Below are 14905 nucleotides of genomic sequence, written 5' to 3' on the forward strand. Positions count from 1 at the left end.
TAGGAGCATTTTTTAGACCAAAGGGCATTACATTCCACTCATAGTGACCAAAAGGTGTGGTAAAAGCGGTTTTATACCTATCCTTCTTGCTAATCTGAACTTGCCAAAATCCAGATTTCATATCAAATTTGGAAAATATGACAGCATCACTCAGCCTATGAACAAGATCATTTTTATTGGGGATAGGGTACCTGATCCACTCTAAGACTTTGTTCAAAGGTTTGTAGTTAATCACAAGACGAGGGGTACCTCTCTCAAGCTCAGCATTTTTTTGAACATAGAAAGCCGCACAAGACCAAGGAGACTTGCTGTTTCTAATAAGTTTTTTCTTGAGCAAATCACTGATCCCACTTTTACAAAATTCAACAGTTTCAGCATTCATTTGAATAGGACGAGCTTTAGTAGGAATATTCTTCTCATTAAAATCTTTAGTATAAGGCAAGTTAACAATGTGTTTCTTTCTATGCCAAAAAGCATTAGGAATTTCAGAACAAACATCACTCATTAATATTTTCTGAAAATTAACAATTTTGGATTGAAGTAGTTTATCAGAAAGTTGTTCAACAATTTTCTTGTACCTAACTTCTTGTTGAAGGAAGTTGAGGTGTTTGACTTTAGCATGGATCAGATTAAAAGTATCAGGGGTTTCATGCTTTGGACAAAATTTGAATTTTACTTTCTGTCCAAAGGGATCAGTAGTAATTCCATCATCCTCAGTAAGGAAATGATACAAAGAATTAATAAAAGGTAGACCAAGAATCGCTTTATCAGTCATGTTTTCAACAAGTACAGAGGGGATCTTAAAGCAAACATTATCATGGCAGACATGAGCATTGTTTAATTCATACTTGATTTTCATTTTAGTTCCGTTAGCAGAAACTAATCTTTCAGTAGATTTTTCAAAATATTTAGAAGGAATCAGTCCTTCTTGAATACAATTAATATCAGCACCGGAATCAATCATAGCAATAACATCAAAAGCATAATCATGAGCAACAACAATTTTGACTTTAGTGTACCATTTGGGCAGCATATGTTTAACAAGGGATAATTGATTATCAATCAAATTAATCAAGGTACGATCAGAAACATTACCAGAAGGAGAAGCTTGTTGATCAGATTCATCTTCGTCCTTTTGCTCATCATCATCAGATTGGTGTTTATTCATAGTTTTATCAATTTTTAGAATTAACAATTCTTGTTTAAGATGGTCATTATCATGTTTAATAGTTTTAACATCATTTTTTAGTTGAATTATTTCTTATTTAACAGTTTTTATTTCATGTTGAAGATCATTAACAGTTATCTCTTTTGACTTATTTTTATTAAATCTTTTCAGAGTTTCTTTAAAACTTATCGTAGAATTAGGTCTTTTAACCTTATCTTCTTTTGTTAAGTTTTTCAAAAACTTGTCAAGATAATCTTTCTGTAAATTAGGGTTTTCAATTTTACTTATCATTGTTAATAGTAAATCATCATTCTCTTTACTTTTGGTTAACATTTTAACAGATTTAATCATATTACAACAAGAATCTCTACAGCCAAGATTAATATTAGGAGATTTAGAAACTCACTTCGGGAGTGATAATTAGAATCAGATGAGGAGGAAAAATCCTCTTCAAAGGAATCAGTTGAAGCAGCAGATTCAATAATCTGAAATAACTCATTTTGATCATTATTATTAATGTTTAACATGTTCAACTTATTTTTCAACTTACTAGGCTTTTGGTTACAGTCTTTACTGAAATGGCCAAATTTGCCACAGTTAAAGCACTTACCTTTACCTGATCTCTGTTTATCATGTTTTCGAAAAGTAGATTTGTTTTTTGCATGAAAATCATTGGGTTTAACAAAATGGGTTTTGTATCTTTTATGCTTTTTATGGGAATAATTTTTGTAAACCTTATCATGTTTACTTTTTCCTTTTTGCCTGGAAGGGGCAATAGGAGGTAAACCATATTGTTTACAGAAATTACCCATTTCATATTTAGCTTTCTTTTTATCTTTTAACTGTTATTTTAACCATTTTTCATCATTGCACATATTAATTCCAATTTTCTTAATAGTGCTGAAAATATCACCATAGGTTAAATTATCAAAATCAATAGAATCATTTTTACCAATTAAATCATTTTTTACTTTATGAGCAAAAATAGGAGGCAGACCATCAATAAACTTCTCTTTCCAATAAGGCTTTGTAGAGTCTTTTCTGAGCATGACTCTGGAAGTAAATACATCTTGATACCATCTGTAATCAGACATAGTAGGACATCTCAAATTATTCAAATAGTCAGAAATTCGAGACGAAATATTGGAAGGAGTACCAATAAAATGTTTAAGAATGGTGTAAACCAAAGTATTGACACCATCAGGAACACCACGGTTAATATTTTCATAAAAAATAGGCATACCATCAGTATTTCTTTTAATAGCATGTTTAATAGATTCTCTAGATTCTTCTGTGAGATGTGAATCCCACCATCCTCGAAGACAACCAGTAAAACCAGATACAAGTAAATCAACAATATCAGAATGATCAAGATTGTCATGGTTATTTATGTATGCAATACCAACCATAGACATGTGAGCCATTTTGTTAATAATTTCTTGTTCAGACAAACCATCAATATTCCATTCATAAAGTTTATCAGCAGAAACAGAAAATTGAGTTTGAGAAGATCTTTCTTCAAACTGTACATCAGGAGGAGTAGACTTAGAATACCAATTTTTTGTAAAAGATGTGGGATTGGGTTTTCCAACAAATCTTTTAATTTCTGGTAAACTTATATCATCATCAAAAGCATTTTTAGAAGATTTAGAAGATAATGAGTCAGAATTTGTGTCTTCATCAGAAACAATTTCTTTCTCATTTCTTGAAATAGCACAAGTAGCACTTCTAGAAGTAGAAGTTTACTCGGTTTTAACTTTTAAATCAGCAAGCATCTTTTCAATCTTTTCAACAGTTGATCCTTGGGAATTAACTAAATCAAAAGTCTTACTCTGAGAAGTTTTAAAATCAATACTTTTTCTTTGGCTGGGTAAATCAATCAAAGATTTCTCAGGTTTTGAAACAGCAGGTTTTTCATCAATTTTTTTTTCAATACGGTCAAGCTGTTGACCAATAATATGCAAAGATTCATTAGTAAAATTGTTTTGTCCAATAATGGCAAAAACATGAGTTTTATCATCAGCAATTTTGAAAGAGGAGGCTTTCACCTCAGTGCTTTTTTTTTTTTTTTATCATTTTTGTAAGTAATCAAAACAGTTTCAAGGGGTGGATGACTGGATTTAACAACAGTTTTATCATGTTTAACAAAAATAGATTTTTTTATTACGTTCAAGTAATTGGTATGAACCTTATTTCTTGAAACATAATAATTCTCAAGATAGTCAAAAAACAAAATATGTTGTTTTAATAAATTCATTTTTTCTTTCCATTTCCTTTTGATTCTGTCTTTTTCAGACTGAGCAAAAGTACTTTGGTAATACTTTCTTTTATCACGGTTTGCTTTAGAAAAGAACTCATTACTTAAAGCAACCATATCAATTTGAAAAGTAGGGGTTTCAACATCCATATCCATCAAATTTATCACACGCAGATGTTTGAAAGGAGGAGGATTTTCAATAGGTGGATAATCAGATCCAGAAGGAGCCTCAGATTTTGCATCTTCTTCTTCTTCTTGATCATATTTTGGGAGAAATTCAGATTTAGTTGAATAATAAGTATTGCTAACTTGGGAATTGTTGCTAGCAACTCCTTTTAGCTTTAAATCAAGTGGTTCAAAATTCTTTTTCAAAAATTCGTCAACATCAGCATTTCTTTTAACAACACTTTCAGATCCAACAAAGGACTTTCTTCCTTCATTGATTCTTAAAGGTTTGTGAATAGGAAAACATTTGGTATCATCAAAAAATATTTTAACAGTTCCATCAGTATATTGTTCAATTTTAGTAAGATCAAGTTCATCAAAAACAGGTTTAACAGGTTGTGCAACTTGTTCCAAAGTCCATTCTTTGGGAAGAGGTAATATCTTGCCATTGAATCATTTTAGGGACTTGGATCTTAGCATCAGGGGTGGAACATTGAATCAACATAGTTTTTCCAGCAGGATCACGTCCTCTAGACCGAGGAGTTAGCTGGGAATCAAGCAATCTATAAAAAATTCGATAAATAAGAGTAAAAAGTCTACTATCATCATCCATATCATAACCAGATGTCAATATATTCAAAGTTAAAGCTTTAATAATATTAGGATCATCTAAAGCAAGAACAAGATCAGGATAACAATCAAAGTAAATAGGACCATCATACTAAGAAGCAGTAATCATGCCAAGAATGCTATCATTAAATTTCTTAAATCTAGCATCACGTAAACACATAAGCACAGAAGCATCAATTCCTTTTCTTGTTAAAGGTTTAACAGCTACTTGAACCAAACCAATGTGTAAATATTTAAGATTTTTCTTGGACAAAAACTCGTTAATATTTTTCTTGGAAAATAAACAACATTTTTCATGAGTTTTAGAAATAGAAAAAGTTTGTTCAACAGTTCTAGCTCTATATTCAGAGAAAATACTTTTTTCAATCCAATTAAGATCATAAACAGATTTAGTAGAAATCTTAGGAATATTCCATTTTTTAAAATCTGGGTACTCACTTTCTCCAACAGTGAGGTCTTCTTCATTCACAATATCAGGAGGACAACCAGTCCTAGAGCTAACAGAGGAATCGGATCTCCACATTCTATCAATATCTATCTTAGTTATAACACTCAATTATCATGTTTTTCTCACAACCGTTGCATTTCGTAACACATACCGGTCATCAACCCTATTCCTCTCACGCCCTCACACTCTCCTGGCTTCACGGGCCTTACTGTTCGGATTTGGGACTTTTTATAATGGCGGTGGCGCCAACGACGGTGAGACCAACACAACAACGAAGTATCACAAGGTTAGGTAGACACGGACAGAATATGAAAGACACAACAACACTATCGGCCAAGGAAAGAATGGCTCTGATACCATAAAGGGGGAAGGACGACAGCAAGGAAAGAATGGCGCTGTCGTCCTTCCCCCTTTATGAGCAAAAGGACGGAGATGAATCTGATCAACAAGCTTCTCCTTCTGGTAATGTTTCTGATCGTACCTTGATTAATTTGATTGATAATCAATTATCCCTTGTTAAATATATGCTGCCCAAATGGTACACTAAAGTCAAAATTGTTGTTGTTCATGATTATGCTTTTGATGTTATTGCTATGATTAATTCTGGTGCTGATGTTAATTGTATTCAAGAAGGACTGATTCCTTCTAAATATTTTGAAAAATCTACTGAAAGATTAGTTTCTGCTAATAGAACTAAAATGATAATCAAGTATGAATTAAATAATGCTCACATTTTCCATGATAATGTTTGCTTTAAGATCCCCTCTGTACTTGTTAAAAACATGACTGATAAAGTAATTCTTGGTTTGCCTTTTATTGATTCTTTGTATCATTTTCTTACTGAAGATGATGGAATTACTACTGATCCTTTTGGACAGAAAGTAAAATTCAAATTTTGTTCAAAGTGTGAAACTCATATTGATAATGTTAATAAACATCTTAGCTTCATAAAACAAAAGGATAGCTCTAAGAAGACTGGTGGACAACTCTATGCTCATTTGTTACCAACAATAATTGCCAATTGTCACAGTGTCCTGATAAATGATAGCTACCCTGACAATATGAATATCTCTTTTGTTGACTACTTGAATGATGACAAAAACCTTAATGAAAAGCATATCTTCACCAAAGAATGTCCTACGGATGCTAAAACTCAAAAAAACATTCTTTGCATTAGGCTTTTGACCAAGTCTTTGCTTTGGTCCAAATTTGTCCGTAGCATGCTATCCTCTTACCACAATATTTTCCAACACAATCATTGTCATCCTAACACTCATTTTCTGACACAACTAATATATATTACTATTGACCTTTGGCTTTTGAAACATACTTTTCAAAAGAATTTTATTGATACTATTTACTCTCACTTTTCCAAAAAATATTCTATCATACTATTAACTATGGCCAACTGGCTTAACATCCTCTCCCTTACTTGGCAGGACAAAGTAAGATTTAATACTACCACTACTAAGTGATAGTAAGATTAATGTGTGTGTCTATATATATATATATATATGGCAACATCAGCATGGGTTTGGGGTTGATTTGGGTTATTCGAATTGGTATTCTGTTGGATTTTATTTTGGGTTGATTTTGATTTGGATTTGTTTGAATTGGTTTGTTTTGTTTGAGTTTTTCAGTTTTCAAATTTGTGATGAGTTTTCAACTTGGGTTTGTTTTGGGTTGAATCAGGGAAGAGAGAAAGAGAGTCGGCCAGAGAGAGAGAGAGAGGGGCAAAGAGAGAAAAGGGGGTGAGAGAGGAGAGAGAAAATATACATATAAAAAATAATATATATATATATATATATATATATATACATGATTATTGTAACATTTTTGCATAAACACTGTATTATAGACCCACTAATGTGGGTAATTTTTTTAGCAAAATGCGAAGTTGGCACTTTTTCTAATTTCTTAGGACTGATGCTATTGGTCTACATTTGTTTGTTCCAAGAAATGAGCATCAGACAGCACAAGAGTACCAATTGCCAAGCCACCTCAACTTTTACGTTCTTTCTAAACAAGAAAGACTATGATTCCAATCGCATAGAAAACTTAAACCCCCCCCCCCCCCAGGCAAAAAAAAAAAAAAAAAGGCATAGAAAACAGACATTTTACATTATACATTGAAATATAGACGCTAATTCTATTTGTAATTTCTCATGCTGACCATTGGGAAGATATGGCAATGGGGATGATGATGTAGGAGACGGCCAAAGCTGTGCATTATTTCTTCGAAAACACTAGTGAGTAGAATACACCTAAAGGTCTTACGTCCCCTTACTATAAAGCCACAAGCACATTTTGGTTTATGCTTTACCACAGCAATCTGATGCAAATCATGCAGTTAACAAAATAAAAGTATTGATACTGGTGGCATAAAGAAGGTAAGCCCTCTATTCAAGTCAGTTTGAATTGAAGAAAAATCAGTATCACATATCACAACATTGTCATATTGACAGGTAAGTGCATGATCAGGGTTTCAAATTCAATGCCTCAAAGTTATAAGGTTGGATGTGGCATGTACAACAAAAGCCAGAAGCTGAATCAGAAAAAGTATGTACGTTCCAGAGGAACTAAATGTGTCTACCGACAACTTACCAGGCGGAACAACATCAAAATAACACCAGAGCCCACTTCATTAAATTTCTATATTGTCCAATACAGGGGGCAAGAATGTACTTACAGAAAAAGTATATATTATAGAAGAAAATCACTGAATTCCATGAATTAACGACAATAAAAAATGATACAAATGCAGTATCTTGACAAGTGAACCTACTCTATCTTTAAGAGGAACCATATGTATGATTCCTTGGAAAATAAGAGAATGAATCATCTTGTAATATAAGTCCACCTCAAAATTGTGTTGTTCCTCACTAACCATCTCCTACAAACAATTATAATCATTGTTACATCAGTGTGTTGAATGGTCACTCTGTGTTTTCAATCAGTACAAAAACCAGTCTTCTTATCTCTGAGAATCACAATATTGGGTAAAGTCACATGGGCAAGGATCAGCTCTAACCTGAAAAAGTAAAAGCAATGAATTAAACCAGGACAAAATGGGAAAAAGAAAGAAAATCAGAAGCGCCGAACTTCCATAACAAATTAGTGAAGCACTTAACTATAAACACAGTATGGCCAAGAACAAGTTGAATATATTTTACAAAAATCATAACTTCCGTATGTTTTGCAGCAGTCCCAAAAAATTTCATTATTTTTTGATAATTGACCTTAATCTGACCAGCTGGTATAGTACACAATTCACATTAATTTTTCAGGCATTCTTTTCCCCACTGTGAGTTATGAAATCCACTACATGGGAAAGCAACAAATTCTGAATTATGAAAAAAGCATTGCATATGCAAGCCTGATTCAATCATTCATTGTTTTTCATGGAAAAACAAGATATTAGGAGCCCTTCATTTCAGGACATTTAGGTTTGGAGTTTTGAAAAATGAAGAGTTTTAGAGACAAAAAAAAAAAAAAAGAGGTCAAAACTAAAAAATGAACCACATCTCCAGACTAATGATATTATTGGGCCCAAACAGTTCAAAATCCAATGTATGGTGAACCTAGGTTGTATATCCTGTTAATTTAAAAAAGAGAAGATCAATATGCTGCAGTCTGTGGTTCAATGTGCTGCAAAATTAAAAATACACTGTAATACCCCAAATAATTTGGATTTGTCAGTTGTGTGGATTTGGAATATTATGTGGATGTGTACTGTGTTGCACATACTTATACTAGGTTGATCCCGAATATATAAGTGATTGTAGAGAACTCTAATAATGATTAGTCTTTTGGAGTAAAGTGCAAATGTGGCTAGGGTTTCCTCAGGTCATGACACAGCAATTTGAGACTCAACTAAGCACAAACTAAATTGAATTGTACATCCTGTTAACTTATACAAATGCTCCCCCTTTTTTAGCATGTAATGAGGGTGAGATCCAATAACGAATAATCAGTCTTTCTAGACAAACCATAATATCTGCAGAGAACAGTTTAGCATGGTACACTTATTTACCATTTCCCAGGTCCTCCACAAAACAGCAAAATAACGGGTTCCTTGTAATTAACTTATAAGATTGACCAAACACAAGTGGTCATAGTTCTGTAAGTCACTAGATTTCACTGTGTGGTGCAACATAGACCACACTTTCCCTTTGAAAGGCAATAACTTTCTGTATTTCAAATAGTTTTATGGGTGCTTACCATGCATGTTATTAGAAGTATGTGGTTAAATTATTAAATTTACCATATCTCAATAGCTTAAACTTTTGAGACAGTTAGTAATTTAACATGGTATCAGAACAGGAGGTTCTAAGTTCGAACTTTATCTCCTCCACTTTACCTCCTATTTGAAATCCAATATCCCACGTGTTGGGCCTCATCTATTAAAAGGGAGTTTAAGCCCAAATGTGAGGGGGAAGTGTTAGGAGTATGTGGTTAAATGATTAACTTAACCCTATCCCAATAGCTTAAGCTTTTGGGACCATTGGTAATTTAACACATGCTATTTTATTCCTAAAAGCAGTATTGAGTTGATCATCTTTGCAATGCAATAAAACAAAAGACTTTGCTCATTTATAAAAAGAAAACAAAGAAGAAAAATAGAAACAATCTTTAACAGTTCTATTGCATTTGAAATGTTTCTCAAATTGTTCTTTATTTTACCAAGGAAAAGAAAACAGGGTAGACACGGAGAATCATATAGGACTATGCTGTCATGGAAGAAGACAGTCACTCTATATCTTCTACTAGAACACATAGGTCGTTTTCTTTAATTCATCTGTCATATCATTCTCAGACAGTCCACAAAGATGGCATAGATGATCAAACAATTAAAATTTTCAGACGGGGGAAATAGAGGGCTCTAAGTTCTCTGCATCTGTACCATGAGGGACCAACTTAACTATCCATACTAGAGTATAGAGTGTATTCCATGCACATATAGAATTTATTACTGCTACATAAAGGTCACTTCATCCAGTAGTGAACAATAAAAAAATGAAAATCTCACATACCTTACGAAAAGTGAAAGACACCCTCCTTGAACCCCTTCTGATCACACTGTCCTTCACCAAATCAATCTGTAAAACAAAATTGTTGGCCTATGCCTTCAGTGATGAGAATAACAACGCTAAAGCGCAGTAAAGAGAGAGGAGAGGGGAATTATTTTTTACTCTAATGGCTAATCATAAAATGAGAAACTACATATAGATTTAACAGAAACCAGAAAAATGTAAGAACTCACCACGTATTTACAATCAAATTAAGAAACACAACATGGAAAGCAAGCAAATAATAATTAGCCATTAAACTTTATGATAGAAGCTCTAAAACATATTGCTCCATTAATATAACCCAAAACATACATCACACTAAGTTTTGATCTGAAAATTTAATTTTTACAAGTGGGGGAGGGGGATTCAAACCTTGATTCTCCTTTATAAAGGGGCCAAGCTATGCCATTGAGCTACAAGACTCTTGGAAAAGTTTTGAAATTAATCTTTCCTAAATGTGCCTAGGATTTAGACTCTCTAACCTATAAAACTTTGGATAAGGGACAGAATGCTGTGATTGGAAGGTTCTAGATAAAATACTTTTTGCATGTTTTTCTAGTCTTCCAACAACTTCCCAGAATGTATGCGTATATACGTCCAATTAGCATAATAGTTCAGATGATTAATGCAGCATGCATATATTTTTCAAATTACAATTTACACTTTCTTTATAGTAACTTCTGTTCATTTTGAACATTAGATCAGTATAGAACAGGTTAATGATCCAATGATAATTTATTTATATATTAAAAAAGAAAGATCCAACGATAACATAATGTACCTTGTGGTGAGGAATGTAATGATGCCAAGCATAACGTGCTTCCCCAGATAATAGGAGCATGGACCGAGGGGGAAGGTAAATAGCCCTCCTTAAGAAATTTGAGCCATTTTCAGGAGTTTGTGTTTTTGTATTGTGATTAAGCCAATCACCATCTGTGTATCTCCTGAACTCCATTATGCAAGGCCCTGCCAATGAAAGGCTGAATATAAATCCCTCAAATGCAGAATGGGTATCTATATGTGGGGACAAGCCAACCCCAGGTGGGTACTCATTAACCTGTAACATAATCATTGATCTTCAGTCTTAAATATGAAACAAGAATGCAAGTACAAATCATCTTAAAACAAACTAGAGCCACTAGATAGTACTCAAGTATTAATATATAACAGCTACATTCCTACACTGACAAAATGCAGCCAACACAAGATATACATTGTCAATTTACAGACTATTATTTTAAAAAATTAAATAGTTTACATACAGAAACATTTACCACTTACCGTCAGTTGGTCCAAAACTATACTTGCAGCGTTGTCAAGGTCTGGAAAGAGAGAGATCTTTTCAAGAATGGGGGAAACAAATGATGGAAGTTCACCTAAGTGCTGTCTTGTATTGACATTCCTCGTCTGTATCACCAAAAGAGAGGGGGAAACAAAAGAAAAAGGAAAAAAGAAGACAAAGGCAGAATGCTAAGTGAGTATTTCACACAACTACCATAATTTAAAAATTTAAAAAAAAAAAAAAAAAACTTATGGTTAATAGTCCTTAGAGTTAAAGGACAGGAAATGTTAAAAAAAAAAAAAAATACTCTTTCGATTAGAAGAGATCAAGAAAAGAATACCAAATAAAAATATTATTTTGAAAAAAAAAACAATTTTGCACAACATTCTGTACAGCCTTTACAATTGCTTCTATCCCATTTAAACAAAATTCAGACGAGCACAAGGCCAATATTTATGGTCTCCAAGTAAAAAATACCAGAGATATGAGATTTCCCATAAATGCCCAGAGAAAATACATCCATGCCACAAACGCTAGACTTCGAATGTAGATCAATCTGGTATTTTCATACCAACAATGACTTCTATCCATTATTCAGTCATTTAAACATGATTTCCTTAATTTAAAAGCCTTTCAAAACCAACATACGTTCCTTAAGTCCTTAGTGGCTATCACATAACATTTCTTATAATTCGTGTATAAAATATATTTGAAAGATATCAAGGAGCCATGTAATCGGGCATGTGCAACAACTACCAAGCATTACCACATATGGGCTAATGAAGGTCGTAAAAGCTTAATAGTTATCCACAGTATTTGGATTCTGAAAAATGATTTTTTGTTTTATAGATAAATTCTGAAAAATGATATATGCATACAAGTATGTCAGTCACTTCAACAAAGCCCAGAACACTCAGGATAGTTGAGAAACATATATTATAAGTCCTTCACCTTGGGTGGCACAATCTAGAAAAAGTAAAGAAACATAAATATGAAGTTTGGGGCAAGGCGTCATAAGGATATGGGATGCATTTGAAGAAAGGTCATCAAATATAATCATAAAAATGCAAATTACTGTTGGTTCTTATTGTGTGTGCGTTTGTTAGTATCAGCGTAAGTGGCAGGAGCAGGCTGGTTATTATTAATCATATGACATACTTCATAGCAAAACTCATAGCCATAATGCTGAACCCTTCTTTTGGCAAGACTTTTCCAAGGCCTTTCATCAATGGATGCAAGCAATTCCTGAAAAACCAGAAAATAACATACAGGACATAGTAAAGGTGAAAACTTTCAGGCAACATTAAACTCAAAGGATTACAAAGTGAAAACTTTCAGGCAACATTAAACTCAAAGGATTACAAAGTGAAAACTTTCAGGCAACATTTAACTCAAAGGATTACAAACTTAATATCAAAAGGCTAAATAAAACACAGGCAAAGTACAGAAGACAATAATTCCTAACCTCCTCTTCCTTAGTGCTGACAAAGTCATGCACTAAGTAAAGCCCTGGAATGTTCAAATCAGAAGCCACCAAAGACACTGGAACTGAGTCATTGATCTGATCCTGAAGACATGCGATCTTATCAATTTATAGAAGACATAAAACAACTAGATAATAAAGATTACAAGCACCATTGAATTATGAGCATATCTTCTTCAGTTTCTGAAAGTTCTTTAATTTGATCCTCAAGGTCAAGTATTGTAAAATAGATGTGGTAGTATTTTTTCTTTGAGTCCTGGTCACGTTGTTAAATTTTGGAAATGGAAATCCTAACATCCAACAAATGCATACAGGTTTAAAGACCAATTCAAGTAGGAACTGATTAGTAATATTTAGAACCTTTAATATATATATATATATATATGTATGTATGTATGTGTATATAATATGCATGGTACAAATATGGAATTATATGAACTGCATTTGAACCAATATACTTCTCATTCTATAATCAAAATATTTATCAAATCCCACTCAAATATGTATTTTTATCAGGCACACAATAGATGGCTCATAATAAATAAAATTTGCTCTCACTATTTGTCAAATTTGAACAAGGGATTCAAATAACAATCAAGCCATGGCAAACAAATTTGCACATAGCCTGGTTTGAGAAAACATCAGCTATCACATCTAAGACCATAGTTTAGTATGAATTGACAAATTATGTTACTAATTCATGACAAGCACCAAAGTAAACAATATAAAGCTTACAGAAAGTGTGAGCTCAAGCATTTAGAACTTGACATCTAGTACCGGTGCAGTAGGTTGTAGTACTGAATACCGAATGTGCAAAGTGCGGCCTCCAAGCTCAGGACAAGGGTGTCCATCCAATGCTTCCAAGGCAGCTCTAGCAGAACTCTCATCACAATAAGAAACAATAACACGTGCACCACTCTCATCAGCTGCAAAGACTCCATTCACTTCCCCAAATGCAGCAAACACTGATGCAATGGTATCATGAGAAAGTCCTACCGCCGGCCCACAGTTGGCCACAAAAAGGTTGGGACTCAACTTGCCTTGCATATCCACACCCTTCGGCCGCCCAAATCTTGGCAACCCCATTATTGATAGTTTATCTAAACTTCTAGTTTGGAAATCAGCCTCTCCAATAAACCCACAAATGATGCCTTCCAATCACCTCTCCCCGCAAAAATAGGAGCTTTGTGATCTGGGTACGACCTTTTTTTCTAATCCAATTACAAAGTCACTTTGTTAAAGACATTCAATCAGCACAATTGGATAACAACTTTGCCATAAGAACAATGAATTCTCTCTAACTAATCATCCAAAAAACATAGTAACCGCATAAAGTAAAAATCTTTAAAAGGTATAATTTTATACAAAGATCAACAATATATGAAATGAACCCAATTCAGCAAATCCAAAAATATAATTAATTAATACGGTATTTAACAAAATTAATCAGTAAATCCAATTATCAAACAGTTAATGAAGCAAAACTTTCACGCAACGAACAAACACACAATTGATGAGAACACAGCGTATAAATTTATCGACGGAAAGAGAGCTTACTTTGTGATTAGTGAAGCGGGAAATTGTGAGAAAAGAAAATGTCTCCAAGCGAGAAGGGGTTCTTGTATTTATAGTATGAGGCGTCAGGTTTTTTATTTTGGCAAAAAGTAACTGGGCCGGGCTCATAAGACTCCAATACAAAGTTTTGTTTTATTTATTTATTTTTATTTTTAAATGATTATTATTATTTTTTTGGTTGAGAAGAATGATTAGGGGTAATTAGTGTGACTTTCTTACTTAGAAATTATAATAGTAGCATTCTAACCGCTCTCAAACTAGGCATTGTATATACTTTAACTGCTTTCAAGTTAGACCAATGTTGTGCATGCAATATAGAGGTACAAGTAGTACCAAATAAGGGAAAAAATGAACTCATAATAAAAATTATGTTGGCCCAAGTTCCTGACCACTAGACCGCCAAATTAATTAGTGACTCCAAATTCCAATACAAAGTTTTTCATACCAAATAAATTACATAAAATAAAACACATTCTTAAATAGGGATGTATGTTTCAAAATTTTTATTTTGATTCTTTATATTTTATTTATTTTTCATATTAGCTTTTCCATCTATTTCTGTTAGTTAGTATATGAATTCAGACTATTCTTTTCTGCCAAAAATCATGCATTTTACAGTATTTTAGAGTTTTTTTTTTTAAAGATAGTTGCAACATATTGTTAACCTTGCAGCTCTAATTATTTCTTTCTTAAACCTCTAAGCACTTTATATATGGACATATGTCAATTTAGATACAAGGCTCTTAACGAATATCATTGAGATAATATTTTCATGAAATAATTAAATATGAAGGGGCACTTAATAGTCCAATTATTAATAAAACT

General features: G+C 33.0%; 1 protein-coding gene across 2 annotated transcripts; it reads right to left on the bottom strand.

Annotated features, from left to right (window-relative positions):
- Window positions 1-7285: 7285 nt before the first annotated feature.
- On the bottom strand, window positions 7286-14111 carry LOC142612541 (alkylated DNA repair protein ALKBH8 homolog). 2 transcript variants are annotated; one of them, XM_075784622.1, is made up of 8 exons: window positions 14063-14111; window positions 13283-13716; window positions 12488-12589; window positions 12181-12267; window positions 11045-11147; window positions 10522-10706; window positions 9702-9767; window positions 7286-7699 (listed from the first exon to the last, which is right to left on the bottom strand). In XM_075784622.1, exons 2-8 carry the CDS (start codon window positions 13589-13591, stop codon window positions 7643-7645), a joined length of 909 nt encoding a protein of 302 aa, XP_075640737.1. In that variant the 5' UTR covers window positions 13592-13716; window positions 14063-14111; the 3' UTR covers window positions 7286-7642. The 2 variants fall into 2 exon arrangements, with proteins under 2 accessions (XP_075640737.1, XP_075640736.1); XM_075784621.1 differs by having other exon boundaries at window positions 10522-10797; window positions 11022-11147.
- Between the last annotated feature and the right edge of the window lie 794 nt (window positions 14112-14905).

This window comes from Castanea sativa, chromosome 10 (assembly GCF_040712315.1).
Source record: "Castanea sativa cultivar Marrone di Chiusa Pesio chromosome 10, ASM4071231v1".
Lineage (NCBI taxonomy): Eukaryota > Viridiplantae > Streptophyta > Magnoliopsida > Fagales > Fagaceae > Castanea > Castanea sativa.